This window comes from Pararge aegeria, chromosome 6 (assembly GCF_905163445.1).
Source record: "Pararge aegeria chromosome 6, ilParAegt1.1, whole genome shotgun sequence".
In the NCBI taxonomy this organism is placed as follows: Eukaryota; Metazoa; Arthropoda; class Insecta; order Lepidoptera; family Nymphalidae; genus Pararge; species Pararge aegeria.
The window spans coordinates 11,534,963-11,561,275 of record NC_053185.1 but is presented as its reverse complement, the minus strand read 5'-3'; the positions used below and the strand labels follow the sequence as shown (position 1 = coordinate 11,561,275).

The window sequence follows — 26,313 nt, the reverse complement described above, 5'->3', positions numbered from 1 at the left end:
TGATTCTGAGAGGAGACCCGTGCCCTGTAGTATGTCGGTAATGGGATGACGATGGGCAAGGTTCTTAAACTGATTTCGAGCCACATCTATCATACCGACGGAACGTGGTATTGACGCCGGCTACGTACCAAAAAAAATTACATTGAAACAACTTATATAGCAGACTCACTAGCCACGTCAAACCAATATACGTATAAAGAATTAATTATGTAGGTACCTACTTTATTGTTTATTTGGAAGAAGCCTACCTACAAGTTTTTCTTCCAAATAGGTAAGTAGACATTTTTTTTTTTGCCTGCGTTTTTATATCAGTAATACAAATTGCAGGTGGTGGATTTTCTCAATGATCTCTACACGTGCTTCGATTCGATATTAGAAAATTTTGATGTCTACAAGGTAGAAACGATAGGCGACGCTTATATGGTGGTAAGTATTCAATGTACGACCCCTTTCTCAGAAAAATACAAGTCAGCTACATAAAAGGCTTCTTCCCTAATATGTAGATGACACGACGCTTTTATTTTCAAAAATGTGTGAACATGATTGATGACCATATAAATGAAATGTTGTTGGGTAATTCTGTAGACTGTAGGTATATGCAGTACTTTTACATCGTAATATCTTAACCACTACCTATAGCTAGTAGCTATTTTTTATTGGGAGTTTTATGTGACTGAACATGTTTAGAAGCTTCCTCTAGGACTTTCCTCCTTGTACTTATTCTGTTACTCTGGGGTCGGAAATTCGATAAGGTTCTTTTCTTGTTCTTTGTTATTCTTTCCAATATTAAAATCATATGACCTGTGCGAAATCATTCATAATGGCGTCCTTTGTCTTGCAGGTTTCTGGTCTGCCCATCCGCAATGGAATCCTTCACGCGGGCGAAGTGGCGTCGATGGCGCTCGCATTGCTGTCCGCAACACGGGCTTTCCGCGTTAGACACCGGCCCGAACATCGTATGCTGCTACGTGTCGGGATACACTCCGGTAAACCAACTTAAACTTAACTTCTTACTTCATGATAATCGAAACTAAAACTGAAGGCCAAAATACAAAGGGGACGGCAGCTCAGATTTTTTTTTTAACTTTACCAGACTCAATGTCAATGTATACCTAACTCGTTGTGACAAGATACAGATTCTAATGTATAGAGATCGAGCTCAAGGCTTCAATAGGGATTTCCCTCCGCAGCGTGCGATCGCAAGCGAGGGAACGTGAAGGCATACGTAAGCATGCTGAGGGACGCAACGGTGCAGTGTTCGCTCACAGGCAATTGCAGGGCGAGGCAGTGCGTTCAAGGATGTAGGTACGCGTAATTAGCTGACATTGCGGCCAAATCCCTTGCCGGGCCGTCTCCGGTGTGCTCTGGCCCTCGGCATGCCAGCTGTGGAAAAATCTGGTCTATCATTTCTGTTTTGCGCTGGCCTTTAGGTATCCCTTAGGTAGGATAGATGATATGAATGATAAGGTGCATTAATATGGAAACGCAATAAGCATCTTCTTAGATAATTGTCTTCTTAGATAAGTGTGAAAAAGTCCAAAAATTTATGATTTATTTCATGAATCGTGCATCGTACAGACTGCAGGCATTGAATACCTACCTAGTTTGATGCTTATGGATGCTGAATACACTCGTTCAGTCGTACTAGAAAACTCATAGGCGACGATGCAATATTCAGTTTGCAGACTCAATGTTGCCCGCCACGCTCTTAAGCTCATCATGACATAAGCCTTTTCCATCAGGCGTAAGATCAAATTGCAGATCAGGACATTATAAGCTGATCTTATCTAAAACATGTACGTCGTACACGTTTTAAGAGAAGATGTAACGTACGTAACAAACGCTTTTTTTTATTTTCAAATAAAATTCATTTTAATAGGTCCAGTCTGTGCTGGTGTCGTGGGATTGAAAATGCCTAGGTATTGCTTGTTCGGCGACACCGTCAACACTGCCAGTCGTTTCGAATCTACAGGAGTGCGTGAGTATTTGTTACCGCTGCAATATATCATGGTGCCGCAGGCTTTTGTAACAATTTTATAATTAAAGAAAATAAATAGAAATCTAAGTTACCCATAACCAATCATTAGACTTTAATAATATTATAACAAACTATTGGGGTTTTTTTTAAATCCCGATGGTTAACGTTCGTCTCTAAAAAAAAATTTAAAAAAATGTTGATATTTCTTTAATACCACGGGAACTAATAATTTGCTAGTAGCTTATTCACTCCCCAAAATATCAGCTATCTGTGTGCCAAATTTTATCGAGATTTGTGCAGCGGTTAAGCCGAACATAGGTAACGACCAAACAAGCACACTTTCACACACACAACACACTTTCCATTTGTAATATTAGGATGAGCATGGGAGCAACGCAATCAGACCCTTAAGTCATATAAAATTGGTTTAATTTATACGATCAAAATCGGTACTAAGTACCCGAATTACGAGCCATCTTGTCAAATAGAATGTATAATAATTACTTATATCTACGTCCCGCGTTGACTGCTGCCTAACATTAACAAATACGGTACACGAGTGCGGCAGGATTACACGCTAGGCGTGTTTTCAGCACTGGTGAAGCGTATTCGAAACAGGCGCTACGAGCATGCGGCCCCACACGCCTGGCGTGTGTAAACTTATCGCGAAAGCTATGCGGCCTTTACGCAACAGGTGTGTTATTACATCACTCGTTTTTTCTCATTTATTTATTGAATAACATGAAAACCCAACACTTGTTGCATTTGAATAGCAATTTGTTTTTTTTTGTTGGATAAAATAGAATAAAACTTAAATGTAGTCAACACAGATTTTCTTTTTTTCATAAATAATTATTTTGTAAAGAGCTTTAAATATTACATCTGGTAGGTACACTATTTTACTATATTCAAAATCGCGGCAACGTTAACCTGTGTGTAACTTGTGAATGTCATTGACGAATCATGATAAATAAATAAGTAAAAAAACAGTATTAAATACCTACTTACATACGAATGCGGATTGCCGACAAAGAAGCAAATTGTAAAATAATATGCATTTTAAATATAATAATCCTTCCAGTAAATATACAGAACCATTGTTAAATTTACTTTTAAATTCGAAACAATAGTAACTCATTACCGAGTAGTTTATTGGTACCGCTGGCCGCACCGATAAGGTTTATTCAAGACGATGAGAAAAAATAAGGATGCGGATGCATCGTTTTGTAATTCTGTCGGTATAATGGAATGCAAACCGATATTTATAAAATAAATTATCGACGATACCGATACCAGTGAAAATAGTGCAGGTGAACAAATATTAAAAAATATACTACAAAATATTTTAAAACAATGCAATTATCTAGGTGGGTATTATTTAGTGATCGATGGTATATGGTACTATTGTTGCAAATATTTGGTCGAAAACATGTTTTTTATATGAACTTGTTAGTTATACGTGTGATGGTCGATTCTCTCGATGGCATGGGACTTATTAAGAAAAACACTCATGTATAATGATTAGATAACTCACAAAACAACGAATTTTAAGTAGGTATATTGTCTAATATATAATAAAACGTGATTGCGTTGACGTTTAACTAGTATTTAATAAAACGCAGGTACTTGCGGTAACGTATAACACACTTGTTGCGTAAAGGCCGCTCTAACAGTATATTTAAACAACACAGCGTTTGTGTTTGCCGCACTCGCAGAACGCCGGAAAAACACGCCCAGCGTGTTCGGCCGCATCCTTGTAGGTACATTTATTTTAACACGCCTAGCGTGTTCGAGCCGCACACGCGTTACGTAGTTTTAAAACACAAACGTTGTGTTTTAAGCAGCCAACGTGTTAAAACATTTGGTTATAATTCCAGCATTAAAAATCCACTGTAGTGGTACGTGCAAGGCATTCCTCGACCAACTGGGCGGGTATATATTAGAAGAGCGCGGTATTGTATCCATGAAAGGCAAACGAGACCAGGTCACGTGGTGGTTACGCGGGGAAGAACCTAGTGCGGCAGCGGCGCGGGCGCGTAGACGAGCTCACGCCAAAGGCCTGCCGCCCGCTGATTCAGACCAGCGGCAGCAGGACCGCCGCGGTCAACGCAGCTCGCTGAAGACCAGGAGTTGGAAGAACCAAATGGGAGGATTGCACAGGTACGACTTAAAACCATAGTAACTTTCTGAACACTTGCAAATAGGACACAAAACAAAACTGGCAAGGCGCCTGTATCTCATATGCGAAACACGCACAATGCACACTTTACGACAATACTGACAATAGCTCTATAGTAAGCGTAGCTATATACATAAATAAGATACAGGCAGACACTAAAAAACATACATGTTCATCACACAAGCATTTTCCAGATGTGGTATTCTAAAGCAGGGTCGCTGCCCACTGTTCCAAACGGCCGTCATAAAATTTCAAAGACACTTGCAACTGACGAGGCATGAAAAACTTGAATTAATGACACTTTCAACTCGCACACGTGCTATACAAAACATGAATAGCACACTTCATAGAATCCCTGCGACTCTCTTTCACAGAAATTATGGTCGCCGGACAACATTGAATCAAAATAAATGAATTGTAAACAAAATCAATATCCCGCAGAGCTTCACAGGGTGATTAAAATATTGAGTTTACTATTTTCTTTCAAAAATCTTACTTTACCGCAAAAGCGTGTTCGAGATTACTCTTGCAGACTACAGCTTTTTCTTTCTTGTGTCTTAAAAACAGCATTATGTTAAAATTATGCTTGTCCAGCAAAGTCTACCACCGCCAAGCTTATTTCTGCCGCTAAGCAGCAGGCAATGGTTTTCCACTTACCATGTGGTGGGACATCTGCTTGACCCGTCAATTGTTACTATCAATGCCTACATATGAAGAAATAATTCTCAAACACACAAATCAATAATATTAAAATAATACTGCTTTAAGAAATAATTTCAGTACTTCTTAATCATCAATTGCTTTCTTACTTCTGTTACAGATGTTGCAGTTTAGAATCTCCAAAGAAACTTAGATTTGCCTCAGGCAATCATTTAGAATCTTTTACAGATAGCGTTTTACACCATCGTAGCGACGAATACTTAATGGAAGTAAGTTAATCCAGAATTTTTATTTTTTACAAGTAGAGCAGTTCTGTGGACCAGTATTTCTAAATTAGGCTTAATAAGTTATTATTGTTTATTTTTATAATTTATACAAATAGAGTATACGGTAAAGACCAAGGACTTAAGAGATTAAATTGAGAACCTTATTTTCTATAGAAAGATCTTAAAGTCGTGTATTTTACCTGCTTTTATTTTATTACAAACTGTCCTCGCAAAATGAAGATGTGTTTTGGATAACTTAGTCTTAGACACCAGATAGATGAGGTACATTTTACTCTGACGTTTAATGCCCTACGAGAATTTAAACTCATACTTAGGTACGTACTGATACCGATGCTATAAAAAGGCCGCTGTCCATGAACCTATATCTGCTTAACTAGTCTAAACCTAGACCTAGTTAGACTAGTCCAACGAGGCTGCAGCGCTTAATGTTTATTAACACGATTAGTGTCTCTGGAACCAGCAAAATATTGATTTTAGTAATTAAAATTTTAGTTTCTTGGACACTCTTATTACAGCTTCACAACTTACATTATGGCGTCAATCGAATGGAAACAAAAACAAAGTGAAAACCACCTGTAGAGTGACAATAATAGAGATCGGTGGTAATAATAAAGGTGAATGGTAATAACCCAGGGCAGTGGTAATAATAGAGGCCAATGGTAACATTAAGAGGTCACTGGTACTAATAGAGAGCAGTAGTTATAACAGAGGTCAAAAAATAGAGGTCAGTAGTAATAATAGAGGTTAGTCATAATTATAGATATCATTGGTAGAGGCCAGTGGTAATAATAATGCCAGTGGTAATAAATGAGATCAGTGGTAATAATAGAAGTCAGTGGTAAAAACAGAGGTCAGTGATTCTAATCAATCAAAACGTTTTAACAATTGATTCGTTTGCAGGTAGTCGGTGAAGCTCAGAGGCCCGAGTTGTTGGAAGCGCCGACGCTGAGGGATCACGCCAGCGTGTCGTGCCCTATAATCGAGCAGCGTTGCGACATCCGCCTTGTAGTTAACTGCGATGATCCCGCCGGCATACCGCTGTTAGCCGATGCATAGTTTATTTTACTACACCGCGGATGTACCGAAACGAGCGGTTTAATCATTATCGAGTTATCGAACTTTTGACATACTGTTAATTAAAAAAGTAGAGGTAATGGTGTCAATTATGTTTTAGATGAATCTCTTAATTTAAACTAAATTAACAGATTCAATAGTAGTGCTGTTCTTATCACAACGCTCCATACATGGAAATGAATAACACTGTTTCTAGAAGTCAAGTTTCTAGTTTCAATGTGGTTTAGTTAAGATATTTATGTAAAACCTAAGTGGCACCAATAATAAATAATCGGACGTAGTTGAACAAAAAGTATCCGACCAACATTGAAGTATTTTGAGTCATTTATGGGCTTACAAATAAACGTGGCATAACGTCGCTGTGTTGTCTTAAACTTTATCAGACAGCACCTTTATCAGACCTTAGAAATGACAGAGCGTGGAAGCGTGTATTCAGGTTTGGCAAAATTATTGCAAAACAAAGAGCCATAAAGAAAAGTATTTCTTTTAAGGCACTGAATGTCTCAAACCTAGCTCAACGTGGTTTGGATCCAAACGTCCAATCGTTACTCAATTTGTATTTTCGAATCAAGTCACCGATGTGAAAGACAAGCTTTTTTGTCAAATAATACGGATGAGTTCGAAACGAAAAATGCAATAGTTTTCTTAGCAGATGAAATAAATAAGTTCTCAAACTTGAGGCCGGCTCAAAATGATTTACATCCACATCCACTAGTCAATACCCGTCCGGATTACGAATGTGAATATAATTTATGTGTCTATTTATGATAATATTATAATAACAAAATAACCATTAAAATATCGTTGCAGTATGCGCAATATATATAGTATAATAGGGGTACTATTATACTAGAAGACTTCGCAGGAAAAAGAAGGAATGTCAAGAAATGTTTAATTACTGATAAATGAACATATATTTTTTTAAATATTAATATTTTTTTAATCAACTAATTACCTATTCTTTGTCCAGTTATAATGTCGTTCTATTTTCTATGAATGAATAATCCGAAAAGATAGCAATAAAGTCAGTTTAAAATGACAGAAAAGTGACATTATTTTTCTCGTGGAGTCTTCACTTGTTTATAAAAAACGTTAAAGTTACCAGTAATATAGCGTAGCTATGTAAAATTTAACTGAGTAAAGCTTTGTCTAATTTAGGATAATGATTTTAACAGCTCTCGTCCCCAAAAATTCGTGTTTTATTTCAGGTGAAATTATAATACAGATAATGTCTTATTGTCTATTATTTAACTATTACTGCCAGTTGGGTAGCATGTAAAACTTATAGATGGCACTGATCTTATGAACAAAGAAATTTATTTTGTTTTGGTTTAAGTATAAATTATGGTCTGACCAAACATCATTGCCATGATACGACCGATTCCTAGTTATATGAAAAGAGTAATCGATAACCGAATAGATTCATTATCGTTTATACATGGTCTTATAATTACTGTGAGCTGTCAAAATTATAATCCTAAATAAGACAAAGCATAAATAAGAAAAAGATTCATAACGCAGTCTTAGATATGGTAATCATTCGCGTTATAGACGTTTAACAATTCAGTAGCGTTAATGTGATCTATGTCAGTATTATTAAGAGACCATGTTCAATAGAAATTATTTAATAACATTAAACTCTTATTTCACAATTGACGGTAACATCGTTTTACTTACACTTATTATTTACAAGAGCATTTCATATACATATATCGACGCTTAGCTTACAATACCGCGTAAGTCAAACTAGCATAATTTTTAGGAGATACAATAAACCGCTCTCTTGTCATTACATGAAAAAGTCATATAATGAGCCTGTGTGTAATTAAACGGTTTTCTTATATTATAATATTGATGGGTTTATTACCTAATGGAAGTGCCCGCTTCTGCGCCTGCATATATCGTAGTATGTAGCCCAACCGTTATTTCCCAAATTTAAAAGTCTCTTTATGTTATGATTTGTTCAGCCAAGAATAGTTAAAATATACGACAAAATAAATATTATTAGGAATCCCATAGGACGCTTTATTAGCCCGGGATAAAAGTCCTATGTCTCCGTCTCCAGGATTCAAGCTGCCAAACTTAACAAATGAACGTAACAAATAAACAGCACACACACTTTTACATTTATAAAATTAGTATGGATTAGATTTCTGTATAATCTCAGCAATACCAATAACTTAGCATAAATAACAAAACACAAATTTTACAGTAAAAGTCCTATTTCTATGCTGTTTCAATCAAAATTGAAATTTAATATAGGTATTATGGTAAATTTCAATGTATCAACACATTTATCTGCGAAAATACGAAAAAATAAACTTGATAAAGTACAATTTATTAATTGTTGGTCCGTTAGACTAAGTAAGCACGATATGATGAGTGTTTTTTTGTGAGTCCTGAAGGCCTTGGTGATTTCAGTTGCGCTGTATTGTTAGCTAAGCGACGTTATCGCAAAACACACGGGCGCAGGGCCTTCACACAGCGGACTCGCGGTCGAGCAAGTGCGGTGCACGGCGCAGCGACGACGAAGTGCTACGCGCGCTACCGCCGAAGATGCCGAGCAACCACGAGCGGATCGCGAACCGCGGCATCTTGGCGCCGCCCTTAGCGTCCGCGACGTTCTCCAGCGAGCGCCACTTCTTGTAGAACTCAATGTAGTCTGAGTCGGGCACTTTGCGCTTGGGGCGGTCGAGCTTGTTGCAGAGGCTCGCCTTGCGCAGCAGCGGGCTGTCTTCGTCGTTGCGCGGCGGGTCGTCGGGCGGTGACAGCGCAGTGCCGTTGAACAGCGTGGACGAGACGGTGGCGATGACCACGTCCGCGTCCAGCGAGCGCGTCGTGTTCTGGCGACGTAGGCGAGCGCGCGCACCCAGCGTGTCCAACGAGCGCGCGGGCCGCAGCGCGCAACACTCCGCATCGCCCACGCCCGCGCACTCGCCCATGCCTGCGCCCATGCACGAGCCCACGCCGCCGCCCATGCCCTCGCACGCCGTTGACGACGCAATCGAGCTCAGCGCACGTCTGATAGCAAACATTGCATTTGTTATAGTGAACCTGTTAAGGGTCCTAATTTAAATAGAATGAAGACTAGCCTAAAGCAGTCCACAGCCGGAATAAAGTCCTCTCACAACAAGACGGCATCTTTTTTCGTCGTGTTAGATTTGCAGTTATATTACATTTTTTCCCTTATAGTTTCTACGCGAAATTCTACCGGAACGCTAGATCGCTTGGTGGTACGTCTTTGTCGGTGATAACTAAGGCAGAAGCCTCCGACCATACAAACACAATACGATAAACACAATTCGACTGATATTCGATTCGACAAAACCATATAATTTAATGACACCATCATACCTTTGATCTTATTTATTGTCTACATTTTCTACTTATTTGAGACAAGGTAAAACAATCACCTGGTGTGTGTAACATGCGGGGCGCGGCGGGCCAATGGCGATGCGGGCGCGGGCAGTGAGGCACCGCTGTGAAGGCGCTGCCGGATACCGCCGCTACCGCTGCCCGAGCGGCCCTCGCTCTTCAGCTCTACCCAACCGACACCACGATTTGACGAGGTGGTATATGCATCGACATCAACTAACACTAGATACAACATCGCTTACGTTATAATCTAAATGCGTCCATACGTTTTTAAAACCGTTACTTTTTTATAGTAACAATTGACGGACCAAGCTATATATATATATATATGACGTAGCCTATAAACAGCAACACTTCACGCGGCAGCCAAAGAAAACGTCTCAAAAAGTGACACGATGTTTTTATCAAATAATGTATCAAGTCTCATGTACCAATGCTGATTGGCGGCAGAAATAAGCATGGCGGTAATTCATCCCCGGACGAGCTCTGTCATAGATAATTTACAGCTACTTGCATAAGTGTTGCGTCTCAATTTCGAAATATACGACTGTAGCAGTTTCCAAAGTGTCTTTAAATTGTGCTATTGATTTCATACTACGGTTGTGGACGCATCGATATTGTATCAGAGTATTAGTTGATTGATGGCTAGTTATATATGTTACAATATGTAGTGAAGTCATATACGCAACACTATCCAGTAAGCTAAGGATACGCCTAAAGCTATTTACCTGACTGTGAGAGGCTAATTATACTTGTCAATAATTTTATGTTTACAATTTGATTTAATTTATGCCTTTATTGATCTTTTTTTAAAGGAAATAAAAATAATAGATAGGCTAAGATAAAAGTTTTTTTTTTAATTTTTTTATTCTACTACTAGTTAGCCCTTGGCTGCAATCTCACCTGGTGGTAAGTGACAATCCGGCTGACCTGTACGATGTCGCGTAGAAACCGATTAGGGTTATGCTTTTAATATAATTGTCATATTCCCTATGACATATCATATGACAATTATGTTTAACGTAACCTAATCGGTTTCTACGTGACATCGTACCGGAACGCTAAATCGCTTAGCGGCCCGACTTCGCTTCGCTTATCGGTAGGCTGGTAACTAATCCCACCAGACCAGACGAGAGAAAATTCGGAAATAATAAATTCCCAAATTGCCCCTGCCAGGAATCGAACCGCGGACCTCTAACTTAAAACAACAGCGCTCACCGCTGCGCCAGGGAAGACTATAGAATATAAAAAGGGGCAACCCTTAGCAATCTCTGCCAGGCAACAGGACCTACTTGTGACGTAGGATACCTTAGTAATTATCCCAACCGAATCTGAAACTGCACTCCACATTGTAACAGACAAGAAGTTACTCAAACGCACACAAAACATGCAAATAATTCATGTTAGTATGTTCAGTCTACATGTCATGCTAAAAATTACTTTTGATTATTCACATAGAAAAAAGAGATACGTTATCGTCATATCATCAAACAAAATATTTGCGAAGAGCGTACGTAATGCATCACTGATTTGCTGCAAGGATCTTTTATAACAAAAATCATAGTGATTTTTGGTATTCTAATAAAAAAAAATTTTTTTTTTTTTTTTTTTCTGAAATTGTGTGTGAAAATATTTTTTTTTCAAATGGAACCCCTGCAGGGCTACCACAAGCAGGAGACAAAAATTATATCCTCTGACAAGGGATATGATGAACGTGCCCACGTGCTAAATCACTGGAACATGGAATAGGAGAAGTTTATCCCCGTTTATTAATACACATATGTTATATGGATATTATTTCCACTTGTGCTCTGAGAGTTGATATAGCTGTGGGAGAAGATAATTTTTTATCCTTTCCCCGGGGAGATAATTGTCTCCTGCCCATTCTAGCCGTGCTGTAGTGAGGTCTTCTATGGATACAAAAAATATAAGTGATAAAGCATCGGAGTTACGCAGTGTTTTGTCACACTTTAACAGTGTTTTTTTTTTATTCCTCAACAAGTTGGCCCTTGACTGCAATCTCACCTACTAGTAAGTAACGGAGCGGCCTAAGATGGTAGCGGGCTAACCTGTACGAGTTATCAGTTTTTACACGACATCGTACCGGAACGTTTTGTAAGGCCTTATTTTGAGTTAGCTTTTCAACTAATGTAATGTAAGATAGCCAGAAATAAATGCAATTTTTCAGTCATACAAAATTTAACGCAACAAAACTGTATAATATCATTATGTCATTTGGAGATAGACCTTTGTTGCAACAAATGAGCGATACATATAAAAAAGATTAATAATCCAATGTAACTTTTGTGTATGTGTGTAAGCAATAAAATTGTTGAAATAAATGTATACATACATTCTGTCGCCTCATTTCGATTTTACATTTATTTTTTTATTTAACTATATCTTGTATTCTTGAAAGTATATGTTTGTATTCGGAACATAACTGTGGTCAGAGACAAAATAGTAAAAGTACAAATAGTAGCTGCGAAGCTAAAGTTAAAGCCAAGCTTAGCGTGTGTTCTAAGATAACAAAAAAGGTTGTCTAACTCAACAACCTTAAATAGATAGACTAGCATTCACTTTCGTTCAAAGCCAGACTTATACTAATTTAATGCTTAACTTAGCCATAGTACACAGTCACTGTTCGAATTGTTAATTATATATTTTCGTTGACCGCAGTATAGTATCTTATAAATTCCTTCTATATAAAAATAAAAAAACAATGTTTGATTTGTTTAATTAGGCATGCTAAAGCCATAAAATGCGTTGCAAATTTCAAAGTAACGCTTGAAAACAGCACAAATAATATTCCATAGTACAAACAGCATACCTGAGATTGATGGATGTCTGGAATCAGTCAATCTGGGACTTCGTCGCGGCCGACAGAATAGTGGCCGCTCCTCTCCCTCTACCGGCCTTTTTTGTATCGCTTTCTCAGTCGCACCAACCAGCCAATATGTTTGAAGCTAAAAAATATTGTTTTCTGTATCAACGTCAGCCTTATATGCATTATTACTATTACTCCAATTATTACTATTATTACTTCAATTATTACTATATGCTTCTTCTCATAGATTCGTAAGAGTTTTACGTTAGGAAGTTGCTCCAATGATGGTTAGCGGGGCTAGGTAACGTATTGTATGTTGTTAAGTAGTGTTTAATACCAAGTTCTATTGAAAATGATTGGCAACAGCTTAACATGCTCTCCGAGGCACGGAGGAATGGTAAACTAACCTAACACAAACCTCCAAAGGCAGTCGTTAAATTTGGTAATATTGCCAACTACTTACTCTCTGTTCTGTGTAGAGTTACATAGTATTTTGTAATTTAAAAAAAAACGGCGAAGGGTATCTTAGAAAAAACATCAAACGTTAGTAACGTTAAGTTGGCATTCTGTTGAGCAACTTAATTAAGTTTTTCTAGGGAGCTTAGAGTGTGTGTCCTTACACACACTCAGGAATCGTATAATATCTCGAACATACCTCGTAATATATAACATACCACTACAGCACACTATACTATTATAATTACATGTATAATGTTTAATATTAGCTTTGATACATTTGTGTCAGTTATAGTTATCAATAAATAATATAGTTCCAACTAGTAAGCGTACTAAAAACAGAAAAAAAAAAAAAACAATACCTGGCCCTTTCCCTTGATCGGAATGGTGCCTCGGGGTTCAACGACGTATCCGCCCAGCTTATCCAACGCCTGTTTACAACTAGGCGAAATATGGATCCGCAGTGGTTCCCCGTTGGATTCCATTCGTGACGCGGTGTTCACGGTATCGCCGAACAGACAGTAACGCGGCATCGTGAGACCTACCACTCCCGCGACCACCGCCCCTGTGTATGAAATTACAGGTTCATTATGTCAGAGTCCGGCTTAATTACAAGAGTCAATCCAGTCCCACTCAACACTCAACACCCTAGGGTGCCTACTCGGAAACGTGTTTATGCGAGTCCCTATACAAACTGCACGGCTAGCATTGGCAGGGGACATTTTTGGCCCAGGGGAAAGGACAAAATTTTATCATCTCCCACAGCTTTATCAACTCTCCGAGCATTGGGGGCACGTGTGAAACTAATATCCAAATAATAAACGGGGGTAAACTTCTATTCTCTGTTATTTTTATCCCTTGTCAGGGGATTTACGTTTTATCTCCTGCCTATACTAGCCTTGATGGAGACCGTCAATTAGTATACTAATTTTCTACCCATTTTTTCCCCGAACACAAGTTTCCAAGTGTACACCTAGAGTGTATTTTAAAAGGTGGATGAACGGAATGACAAAACTAATAAAATTAAGAAAACGCACAAAGGAAGAAACATTTTTTACAATTTGCAGAAATTAAATTATTCTTTCAGCTCCCATTCGACCTATAGCCGTTTATGTCTACAAATGGACGTCCACTGCTATTATTATGTATTTTGTAGGGAGTTCCAAATACCACGGTCTTTGTGCCGCTTGGGTCCAGCGAATGCCTGCGACTCGCTTGCTGTCATCCGTCCACGTCGTCTACCAACGACGCAATTACCGATGGGAAAGCTCAATTCCAGCACATCCTAACGTCGATCGGTTCTCCGAGGAATGTGCCCCGCCCAATGCCACTTAAACTTCGCGGCTCTTTGAACTATATCGATAACTCTGGTTCTTCTACGCATCTCCTCATTCCTGATTTGATGACGTAGAGATTCTCTAAACACAGAACTCTCCATCGCCCGCCGAGTGACCTTGGGACCCATACTTAGCGACCACGTTTCAGAGCCCTAATAATCACTAGGCCAGACCGAAGACTTTGGTCTTAAAGAATTGAGGTAATTTGGACGAGAAGATGTCTTTTTCGAAATTGGACCTAATTTACTGGATTGTGAGTCCTAGGTATTTTTAGCGCATTTTTTTGTGGTATGCAAAACACCGCATTAATTATTTATTATAGAATTTCTTTAAAAAAATCTGCTGTATTTCAATAAACTTTTTACAAACAAATACACACTTATACAGACAACAGCATAAGCGTTGCTCATTACGTTGTAGATGAACTAAAATAAGTGTACCTGTGTGAATTCCTATCCTTAGTTTCAGTATCTCATTAGGCCTGTGAGATATTTTGTGACTCTTGACAGCGTTTAGCAGTTCCAGCGCCATCGACGCTATTTCGCCAACGTGCCTGTCGTTGTTCCTTATTGGTAGGCCGGATACCTTAAATATGAAAAATACAATAAATTACTAGAATAATTTAAAAAACTTAAGTGTATTATGCACTAAATGTAAGTTTTGAAGTAAGTTAACGGTAAAAAGTGGTGATAGCCAATAACGTTTTTAAATTGAGCCACTTAAAATTTCACTGGCTTTAACGATGAAGAAAAACGTCGTAAAGTAACCTGCATGCCTGCTCCATAATGTTCTCGAGGGGGATGAATCCTACCAATCCGAAGTTGGCCAGCGTGGTTGACTACGGCCATAAACCTACTAATTCAGCGGGAAGACCCGAGCCCAGTAGTGGGCCGAAAATGGGCTGATGAAGATGATAAAACAGTCGCTATTTATTACATACAATTTAATCATTCCGACATCAAAAGGTACGAGACTCGTGGCTTAATTTGCAGGCCGGGTCTGTTGTGAAACGGGGGTTCAACTGCTGCCCGTTCTATATGCATTTTATTTGAAATAATCAGTCAGAAAGGAGTTTCTCGATAAAAGTGATTTGTATGATAGGTGAGGAATGTGTGTTCAACTCGTTAGTAATTACTGGCACATTAATATTGATAGGTTTTTTATACATACCGTAAAGCTCACATTCTAATGCTTTACTTTCAGTACCAAACTGACCTGTCCTGCCAAAAACTCATAATAAAAAGACTCCATACAAAAGCAGAATAACGTAATTCCGACATAATGATTATTAAAAACAAATTATTCATTATCAAAGAATAAGTATCGACATACAGAAGGTAATGGGATGATATGATGATCAATGTTACACAAAAGTTCTACGAAGCCGACTAGGCCCAGCAATCATGCCAAATCAATTAAAGACGTCGAACAACTGTACCTCTTTATACTTAATACGTACCACCATATATGCATCACCGATAGTCTCTACTTTGTACACGTCATAGCCCCTTATTATCCTATCGAAGACAGTGTACAGATCGTTAAGAAAGTTGACCACTTGCAACGGCGTGCTTTCCGCGGACATAGCCGTGAAGCCAACAATATCGCTGAAGTAGATCGTTACAGAGTCGAACGATTCCGGCTCCACACCCTCCCCGGTCGTCAACCTTCGAGCAACTGACCTAGAACAATAATCTGCCTGTATACACTTGATCCGTTAAGGTGGACCCCAAAATTGAGGGTAACGTGGTACGTTCTTTAGTTTTAATTTGAAAAGGCTAGACTCAGAGGTATCTTCGCACCATTTGCGCCACCTTTCCAAACTCAAACGGAGCGAGGATTCCTCCTAGCGCTTTTGTCCTCAAAACAACTTTATTCGTACAAAAAGTAAGAAGCGACTGACTGACTGAAAAAAAATCATATTCACTCTGTAGAAAGTATAATTTCATTACCTTTTTTCATTCACATAATGCATTCTTATTTCATTCACATAAAAATCATTTTAATATTCATTTTAAGTGTGACATAATAAAATATAAAACAGTAAATATTCTTGGGCGTATTTCAAAACTAACGTATATATACAATAAGGAAGACTTTTGTTATAATTCAATAACTTCATTTTACAAATAACAGTGAACAAATACTTCAAAATCTCATGCTACAAATAAAAACTGATTGCTAGATATTATTTCAAAGTTTTTTTTTTTACAATTACAATTCTACAATAAAATACTGTATCCTTTTGAGATAACTAAATACTACATGAGAAGCAAAGATTACTTTCGATTTTATCTTATAATAAAATTGCATATTATACATATAAATGAATAATTTAAATAGAAAATATATAAAAATGAAGTTAAAACTGAATAATTAAAACATGCTTTCTACATTTATTCAACTTTAATAACTCTCGTTGATCTCCATGAGAACTAAAAACTAATATACTCAAATCGCATCGCACAAGCCAATGTTATAACCAACACCGATCAAATTGCGCTATGTTAAACCACCACAAGACCCAAAGCAAGCTCTAATATTTATTGTTAGTTAACCGCATCACATCTCAGATGGTAAGCGATGTAACGGCCCCCACAGCGTAAGACAAACCGCATTAACTACAATCACCAGTAGAGAGTTAATTACCTCAAGACATTTTCACGACATTTCTATAATGGATTCAACCCCCACATCTGGAAAAGAACACAAGTACAACAAAGTGAATATAATTACATTTTTTTTTTCCTTTTGATACAACATCACGATGAGCATGTACTGCTTTACATCAAGTCCGTGTCGATGATCAGACCAAATCGAGCTGTTAGAAAATATCATTATGTCGAGTTTTGCCCTTCACGTCGACAAAACCGTAAATAAAAATGCATATTAGTTTATTTACAAATTTATATGATTATGTAACAATTCAAATGTGTTTGATATTACAATGTTACGAGACTGAAATGTGTTGACAATTACGTTTAAACGTTTTGTTACCTTAAAGACCAACAATATTATTTAAAAACTTGAATGTCATATTCTGGGAAGGAGATGATGATTTTTACGATAAATCAACATAATTTCGTTACATGAAGTTACCACTACACAACAAAGTTTATGCTGACTCAATTACATTACATAATGTAGATACATAAGTCCCTGAGATCAAAAGTAACAGTTTTGTTATATTTTTAGAAAAATCTTATTTTTAATGTGTATGCGATCACGTAAATAATATATGTTACTCGAGCACGTACTTGCACATCTCGCGAGAGTAGATTACGTGCAAGCATCTAACATAAAGTCAGAGTAAAATAGACCTAATACTCCACGTTTTAAAGCGTAAATTAGTCCATACTTCATAAGCTAGCGTCATAAGGGCGGAAACGTTGTGAAATAAAAATCGGTAGGACGGAATACTCGACTCTGAAGTCAGATGGATTAGGTCTATTTCACTCTGAGGTCAGTGTTTCGGTTCTCGATATCATCGTCCAAGTGTTCAACTTTTGTACTAAGGCTACAGAATCCTAAAGAATATATCACGGATGTTGTGTCTACTAATATTTCCTGATAAACAGCCGCAATGTGATTATTTAACATAGATTTCCCACTCATGCTATTTTTTTCTACAGGAATGAGATGAGTGGACTGAATGTAAACCAGTATGCACACCAATGTCGGTAAGCCAGTGCGATGTGGCTTGTTGTATTTGCGTTTTCCGTATCTGTGCTTACATTTACTAATTACAACAACGTTACGTACCTTCATTAGTCACGGTAAATTCACCTTGCTTATAATTATATGCATTCTCCATTAAGTAACATGCAAACACCCATAATATTTATTAAATGAAACCATTAAAGTAGATCGCAGACTGCCCCACGCAAGCATTTTGAGTACTGAAAGTGCGTTTGAAACGAATGACATTAACAGTACAAATTTGGAACTACGCTAGCACCGAATACACGAAATAAATAGTTACTAGGCGATTTTATTTCATAATTATTAACATCCTCTTAAGCCTAAGAGTTTCTAGAAACCTACTTCAAAGTTTAGAAATAGTACAGATTTTGTTGTAGGGTAGAAGTAAGAAAAAGTAAATACTATTCGATCATTTAGTAAAGTTCTCTCTCCTTGATCCACTAATAATAAGATAAAATAGCAATAACAACCTAAATAACTTGCTTTTTTATCTATAATAGTCGTGTAGAGGTTTTTTGTTGTTGTTGGGATTCGAAAAATCTTTTTGCATTTAAAAGCCTTTCATTACCAACTGGCATGCTGGCGAGTCGACGCGGTAGGTCGTGGTATATATGATAAATTAATCTTGTACACCGGACAACCGTTTAGTCAGAAATATGTTCAAGAATTACATATCTTATTTAGAATGTGAAAAAGTTCTAAGATTTAATAAATTTGCATCCTAAAGCTCATCGATCGTATAGAGCCGAGCTGCTGTTACTATTTATTTCGTGCCGAAACTATGGCCTGTCTCATGTGTTAATGCTCCTGACGCTTTCAGCATTTTCAGTACTAAAAAAACGATACGAAAATCTTAAACCATAGAGCAAACCTAACTTTACGACCTTCGACCATTGTATATTTCATGACAAATAATTACGATAATCATAACAAATTCATCAGGCAATGTATTGTTAATATCCCGAAATGTAGAATATGAAAATGGTATTTGCATGTAACTATTAAGAGGGTTATACATTGAAAACATACACGTTAATGAAGCGACATCGAAATGTTAAATTAAGGAACATTAATAACTTTGTTTTTGGACATATCTAACATTACATACAAATAATTACATTTTACTAGAGATACATCACTTACTTCGGTAGCATTCTATGTAGTAAATCTTCCGTCTTCTGTTTCTCTTCGATTAACAGCCTAGTTCTCTCGGTGACTAGTTCTTCTAAATTATTAGCGTATTTCTCCATCATATCCATCATTTGGTCCATAATATTTCTTGACCTATGATAGTAAAAATATAAAAGTTTATTTCTTCCCCTCTCATAAAGTAAAAATATAAATTACCACGACCTAACAAGTGCAATAAATTTTAGTTATAGTCCCAGATTAATATAACTTTGAAAGGATCACAGTGACACTTGTTTAGCGTTAAGATTTTGTAAATACAGAAGGCAATAAATATAAAAGTTTTTTATTTTTTTCTTCCTTTCATAAAGTAAAAATATAAATTGCCAATACCTTACCTACGAGTGCAATAAAATTTTAGTTATCGTCCCAGATTAATATAATTTTGAAAGGAAAGCAGCACTTGCTTAGCGTTAAGATATTTTATATTTTAAATACAGAAGGCAATCGCTCTGTATCATCAAATGCGTCAAAGAGCTTTTTAAGTGATTAAGTGTCAAACTGCTAGTCACTGGCCACGTCCCTTGTAGAAGAGGGTTTACCCTACAATGCTATAGGTGAGCTCTAACTATTACTTCCACATAATAACGACGATCGGTAATGACGGATTAACTGGCTCTACGAAGCACGGGGGTAGAGTGGAATCATCCCGGAATCTTTAAGCGTCAATTTCCAAAACCGGGCTCAAGGTCATATTTCAATTTTCAGTATTCCTAAACAGAAAATTTCAGTATCTGACAATTTATCGGCTCGACCTGGAAAACAAACCCAGAACCACAAACATGCTATGCACTAGACCAGGTATGACAAACCGTTGGCACGCATGGCAAGCGATTAAAATCGTTAGGCTCGTATTGATTGCAAAACGATATAACTGGGTTAAAATAACTGATATTAAGCTGCCTAAGGAGCTATTGAACTATCTATTAACTCCCATCTAAGGAGTAGACGTTACTTTTCGGAACTCAATGATTTATAGAGCCCAAGCAGCCACATCAGTGTGGTGGCATTGAAAGTTGTGTTCAAACAGATCCTCCATTTTTCGCTTCATTAACGCAGCATTCTCAGGAGGTATTAAATGTATTATTGCATAAATGATTTAAGTATGTCTCAGACATAAAATCACAATGGTTACGCTGGCGAAAAAAAAAAGCGGCATTGACCTACATTAAAAAAGGTTCGTCATACCTGCACTAGACCAATGAGGTAGAAACATGCATTAACATGAATTAATGGTGAATAAGAGTATCGCCACGTACTTGCCGGACTTCAACTTCTTTAGCCTGCTGCGTATGGTGGGGAAGTCGGGCCGCACCGCGGGGTCCTCAGCCCAGCAATCACGCATGACACTCAGTGCGTACTCGTCCACCACGCCCTCTAGTGCGCGGATGTCGGGCCGCAGGAGTTCCTCACTCTCGGCCCCCGCGCGAGCACCGCGCTTAACTCTCTCCACTATGTCTGGGGATATTTTTTTTAAATGAAAACTAAGCTTAATTTGCTATACTCCGCGAACAGCAGGAGCTCCGGTTTCGAAGCGAAACGTGCGTAGAGGGAAAATTGCCGAATATCTGTTTGGTGTGGAGTATAAGGATTGAAGAAATTATAAATTACACCATACAGATTCTCCTGCTGTTCGCGGAGTAATTAAGCTTAATTTTAATAATATATTATGGATTTCCGCAAAGTACCGCCTGCTTCTATCCATTTTTTTTTTATTCCACTATATTATAATATATATTGCCCTTGACTGCAATCTCACCTGGTGGTAAGTGATGATGCAATCTAAGATGGAAGCGGGATGTTAAGGAATATGGCAGTTATATTAAGCCCTAATCGATTTCTACGCGACCTCGTACCGTAATGTCATAATGGCTACCTCTTAAAGCTGCTATTGCGGCTAACTATACCTAATTATATACTTTTTACTTTTTCCTCGCTTTTTTTTTTATTTTATAAATAATACACATAACTTTTATGGGCCAAATAATTAACTTTATGGGCAACATTTTGCTACTTTGGGTTACGTTATTGTAATTGTTGTAAGTATGTGTATTTCAGAGCCTGTTCGGTACAAACAAACAAAAAATTTCACCCTTTACAATAGTAATATAGGTTTATCGCAAACTTGGCATTGCAACTTGGTTAAGTAACCCATGGAACGGGTTAAACAATACTATATTATTATTGGATTTTTACAATTACCTTTGGGTTCAGTGGCCAAACCGAAAGGTCCGCGTCTGGCTATAATTTCGTAGAGTATGATACCGAACGCATAAATATCGCCTTTCTGCGTTCCCCCAACAAATCCGTTGGGATCATCTAGCTGCCTTAGGAGCTCAGGTGACTTCCATAGTAAACCTAGAAATACATATAAATAAATACTTTATCATACAACTCATATTTTTTTTCGAATTAATCCCATCAAAGGAAAAGTAGTTTGCTGCTTTAACGCAGTTTGAGTTTTGATGGCCTTTATATTATTATCACACTATACGATTATTATCACACTAGCTGCCCGCGTTCTTTGGTCGTCTTTTTTGCGGTTTCTAACAAATCCCGCGAGAGCCGTTTATTTTTCTGGGTTGAAAAGCCTATGTTACTCTCCGTCCTTTCTATCTAAAAATACACGTCGATTGGTTGCTTATAAGTAGCGTGAAAGACGGACAAACAAACAAACACATTTTTGCTTCATATTCAGTTATTAAGAATTTTAAATAATGATCAAAGCACCATAACAGAAATGTACCAGAAACATGGCCGTCAGGTAAGAATGGAAACGGATTGTCAAGCAAAGCAGAACATGTGAGTGACGTATACGACCTGTCTGTTGGACTAGAGCGAATAAGAATAAGAAGAATAATGATGACCAGTATCCAACAAATGACTAACAGACTTAACGTGATTTTCGGAGCTTGGTGGTGTACAATGTTTAATTTCCACCTCGGGCTGATTCTAATAATTTCTTAACAGAAAACCTTACCTATCTTGCCTGGTAATATCGACCCAGTAGTGTAACCGACATAACACAATTCTTACAAGAGATGTTTTATTTCAATATATACATATAAATAATAGCACACAATACAATAACACTTTAATTTATCTAAAATAAGCTAAGTTGTATTAAGTTGTAAAAAAAACATCCACAATATAAAAAATATCATGTCTTAATTCACTGTTCAAAATTATTTTTCAAATCAGTTTCATCAATGACTCAGTAGTACTAGGTAAACAGTACCCACCTCTATAGTATTGATGCTCCCCTATAAAATCATTTTCAGCACAACATCTTAAATCGTGGAGACCAAAATCGGTAACCTACAATAATAAAAAAAAATAACATTTATTTCACTTCTGCAAGGTTCACCATAATTTATTTCGAGTTGAGAAATGATGAAAATATACTAAGTTTATGCTCAAAATAACATTATTAAATTAAATTTATTTCAAGTAGGCCTAATATTATAAGCAACTTTGAAAAGTCAAGTGACTTGTTTGTAGTCACCCTACCACGAATTCGAATGGCAGGTTTTAGCGAGAAGAAGCCTAAATTTAGTAAAAGCTCTTATTTTTATGATCAACATATTGTATTTACCTGAAGCATCCACCGCGATGTTACCACACAATTCGAGGATTTGAGATTTCCGTGATAAATTAATGGCGATGTATGAATAAAAATCATACCCTGAAATACATACAGATATTTAAAAGTATGTATAGATAAATAATATAAAAAACAAGCAGTTAAGTCGAGACGAAAACATAAAATAGTTATAAAATAAACTGATCTCGAATATATGATCTTACTATATGTATAGAAGCAGTTAACGCTTCGAATTTAACTAAAGAAGTGTTTGAAAGTAACTCTATAATATCAACTAATTGTTACAAAAGACACATTGTGTAATATTTGAGATAAAACTAAAAAAAGTGACAAATCAATTGAAGTGGACTTGGAAATTGGCAAACTTGTTCCAGGTAAGGCAGCCTACTTAAGAGTGAACAAAGAGTATAAACTGATTACTAATGTAAAATTGCAGCATAAAATAAGTGCATATGTCTTACCTTAATGAGATCATGTACAAGCGAAGATATAAACATTTGATCTAACTTTATATCCTCATTTTCAATTATATCCTGAAAAATTAATAAGCACATGAAATAAATGGTTACATAAATTATTTATGACTACGTTTCTCTACTGAAAACCTCGTTCCTCGATAAATGGACTTTTCAGCACGTAAATATTTGATAAATGCTAATCAGTAGTTCCTGAAGTAAGCGCGTTCAAACAAACAAACTTTCATTATTTATAAAAAAATTACAATATTCATACAACTACATTTGTACTACAACTTTTTCCTAACATAAATAGTTTTAGAGAAATAACAGTGCCTTTGCACAGTTATTTTTGGAAAAGAAATGTGCAAACATTATCTTATATCAATCGTTTAGTTTAAGATATAGAACAATTTATGTAGTAAAATGTTCTACCGATAACTTTTGTATTCATGTCTAGGGCCAACTTAAATTAACTAATCGCTTCGGTAAATATATATTTACGTTCAAATATATTGAAAACTAGTAGATGTAGTAAATTATTTTGACAGAGCTCATAAGTACTACCGCCATGCTTTTTCTGCCGCAGACAGCATTGTTGCAATGCTGAGTTCTGGTCTGAAGGCGTGGTTGCCGGTGTAATTCTCGTCACATGGGGCTTAACACCTACGCCTCAGGTTCATGGACACAGGGCGGCATATAGTAGGACATATGACTTATATGCCCTTCGGAGTGTCGCTCTGTTTTTTTGGCGATGGTTTTAGACATCCCATCATGTCGGCTATCTGCTCGGATGCAAATATAAGTATAAAAAAAAAAAATTAGTTTATAATCAGTACAATATAAGATGGATGCACTTACATACAAACTTCCTTTGGCACAGTAGTCGGTGATGAGCAACACACGCAATGGCTCAACGACGGCGCCGATGAACGAGTTGAGGTTATCATGCCGCAACTCACGTAGTAGACGCATTTCTTTCATCACCTCCCGGGGGATATCCTGCACGACACAACCAGAAATAGTTCACATGTATCCACACACGTTAAACTCATTCTAATATAACGTGGGATTGATAAACCAATTCTCTAAAAGCTGCACTTGAAATTTATTACTAACTTATAAATAATTTATAAATAACTCTCACCTTTTTTTTCGAAAACTTCAATTCTTTTATTCTTACAACATTCCCCCTATATTGAGCTGTTGTAGTAAATATTTGAGTGCAACATTTGCTTTCACAGGATATTCCACTTGCTAAACTTAACTGTAAATAGAAAATGAAAATATATACCTTCGTTGGTCATGAAAATCGGTCCACGAAATAAACTTTAAAATATCATTTAAATCGGCTACTCAAAAAAATAGTTGATATAAGTTCGACAATTTATTCTCTTTTCTGACTATGTTAATATAACTCGCATAATTAAAGAATAAATTTATACAAAAATTTATACGAAAATAACTCACTTATATATATATATAAAACTCGTGCGAAAATAAAAGCAAATGTAATTTTTGTTGCAAATTTGAACCCCCAGGCATGTGCAGGATACACTAGAGTAGGTTAGCATACTGAGTTTATTGATGGTTTGAACTGCATAAATACAAATCAGGTCTCGTTTGACACATCAGTAGGTTCCTTCCAGTGGCGTGAATAGAGGGTATGCACAGGGTATGCAGATGATATAAAATTCAGAAAATCTTCAGTACGAGTTATAAAATACTTAAGGAAAGGCATTGTAAGACTTATAAAAAAGCCTACCCTTAAGTATTTATAACTAGTACTGGAGAATTTCTTTATTTTATATCATATCAGTGGCGTGCATACCCTCTATGCACGCCACTGGTTCCTTCCTACACCTTTTCACCTCACTAGACAACATAATTAAATGCGGCAGAGTGGAGACTGTAAGCCTATTGGCATGTGGGTTTTCAACCCATTACCGGCGCAATACAAGGCACAAGTCCCCGATCAGAATGAGAAGGGAATTTAGTTCACAGCCCACCGCGCGGGCCAAGTGCGGATTGGTGGAATGCACACGCCTTTGAGAACATTATGGGCATATGCAGGTATCCTTACAATGATCTCTATCACCTTTCAACCAAGAGTTATATAATCACATCACCGTGATAGGCTAGTGAGTAAAACTTCGGCCTCACTTTTAGGGGGAACAAGTTCGAAACTTGGCAGACTCCTCTAACCTTCCGGTTTTATATTAGGTAAATATCAATTGGTTGAAAGGTGATACGATCAGTCAGTCAGTCAATCAGCCTCAATCACACAATTGATACTGATTTTGCCTGTATTATAATTAAGTGAGCGTTTGTACACGGAAGCTGTGACTGCCCAGTGGTTAGGACTTCGGCTTCACTTACGGGCGGCTGAGTTCGAATCCCAGCACCTCTAACTTTTCTAAGTTGTGTGCGTTTTAAGGAAATAAAATATCACTTGCTTAAACGGTGAAGGAAACCATCTTGACGAAACCTGCATGCCTGAGAGTTCTCCATAATGTCCCAATCCGCACTGGGTCTAAACCCTCCTCATTGTGGGAGACCAACTGTGCCCTGTAGTAGACCGGTAATGGGTTGATATGATGAGCATTTTCACACCAATAGAGATAGGTTACACTTACATATATATTATATTACGTAAAATATATATTGTGAAGTTACTTTATACCTTCTTACTAGTGTGCAGGTATTTGTAAATTCCTAGGAACAAATAAAGGGAGCATTTGTACACCTATCATATTACCTAAGTCAGAGCTAAAAGCTCGTAGTACCAACAAATTCTAGATTCTTTCATTTCGACATCGACATCAATAATCTAAAAATTATGTAAGCTGCCGTAAACACTAAAAATATTAAAAAAATATATGAAAAATAACACACGATTGTTTTTTACGAATTATATATCCTGTAGGTAGGTATACAGTTCTAATAGTAAATCTACATTTTGCACGTTACAAATAAAAATATAAATAGATAAGCAGATAGGTAGGTTATTATTTTAGATCAAAGTTATTTTTAGAAATTCGAACGTTATAAGTTTCATACCGATCACTTTTTTTTAACGCTGTTGATTCTATCATCAGTGGTCCGGTGGGCAAACCGTTAGATTAATAGTATTTAATGCTGGGATTTGTAAAGAGTATCTTCTTATAAGTGTCTGACCACTCACAGCAGAA

General features: G+C 37.1%; 2 protein-coding genes across 2 annotated transcripts in view; one reads left to right on the top strand and one right to left on the bottom strand.

The window, feature by feature from the left end:
• Nucleotides 1-7,832, top strand: part of LOC120624697 (guanylate cyclase 32E-like) — a 72,799-nt gene extending 64,967 nt beyond the window's left edge. The window contains exons 21-26 of the mRNA XM_039891373.1: nucleotides 328-426; nucleotides 842-986; nucleotides 1,880-1,978; nucleotides 3,856-4,138; nucleotides 4,978-5,086; nucleotides 6,005-7,832. Coding sequence (XP_039747307.1) covers nucleotides 328-426; nucleotides 842-986; nucleotides 1,880-1,978; nucleotides 3,856-4,138; nucleotides 4,978-5,086; nucleotides 6,005-6,160 — 891 coding nt within the window. The 3' untranslated portion in view covers nucleotides 6,161-7,832. The remainder of the gene's footprint in view (nucleotides 1-327; nucleotides 427-841; nucleotides 987-1,879; nucleotides 1,979-3,855; nucleotides 4,139-4,977; nucleotides 5,087-6,004) is intronic.
• Nucleotides 7,788-24,384, bottom strand: LOC120624696 (receptor-type guanylate cyclase Gyc76C-like). The gene is made up of 14 exons (XM_039891372.1): nucleotides 24,270-24,384; nucleotides 23,984-24,124; nucleotides 23,129-23,200; nucleotides 22,659-22,748; nucleotides 22,306-22,381; nucleotides 21,266-21,421; nucleotides 20,323-20,521; nucleotides 19,019-19,159; nucleotides 15,633-15,855; nucleotides 14,614-14,758; nucleotides 13,199-13,401; nucleotides 12,384-12,519; nucleotides 9,592-9,718; nucleotides 7,788-9,199 (listed from the first exon to the last, which is right to left on the bottom strand). The coding sequence occupies exons 2-14, from the start codon at nucleotides 24,104-24,106 to the stop codon at nucleotides 8,656-8,658; spliced, it is 2,235 nt and encodes a 744-aa protein (XP_039747306.1). The 5' UTR covers nucleotides 24,107-24,124; nucleotides 24,270-24,384; the 3' UTR covers nucleotides 7,788-8,655.
• Nucleotides 24,385-26,313: the final 1,929 nt, after the last annotated feature.

Bases quoted from the DNA above. Each gene is read 5' to 3' on its own strand.
- LOC120624696 (XM_039891372.1), bottom strand. From the start codon at position 24,106: ATGAAAGAAATGCGTCTACTACGTGAGTTGCGGCATGATAACCTCAAC. The intron at 14,759-15,632 runs GTACGTATTAAG...TTCATATTTAAG, and splicing joins TCGGTGATGCATATATGGTG to GTATCCGGCCTACCAATAAG. The intron at 13,402-14,613 runs GTACACTTATTT...TTTCATACACAG, and splicing joins AAGGATAGGAATTCACACAG to GGGCGGTGGTCGCGGGAGTG.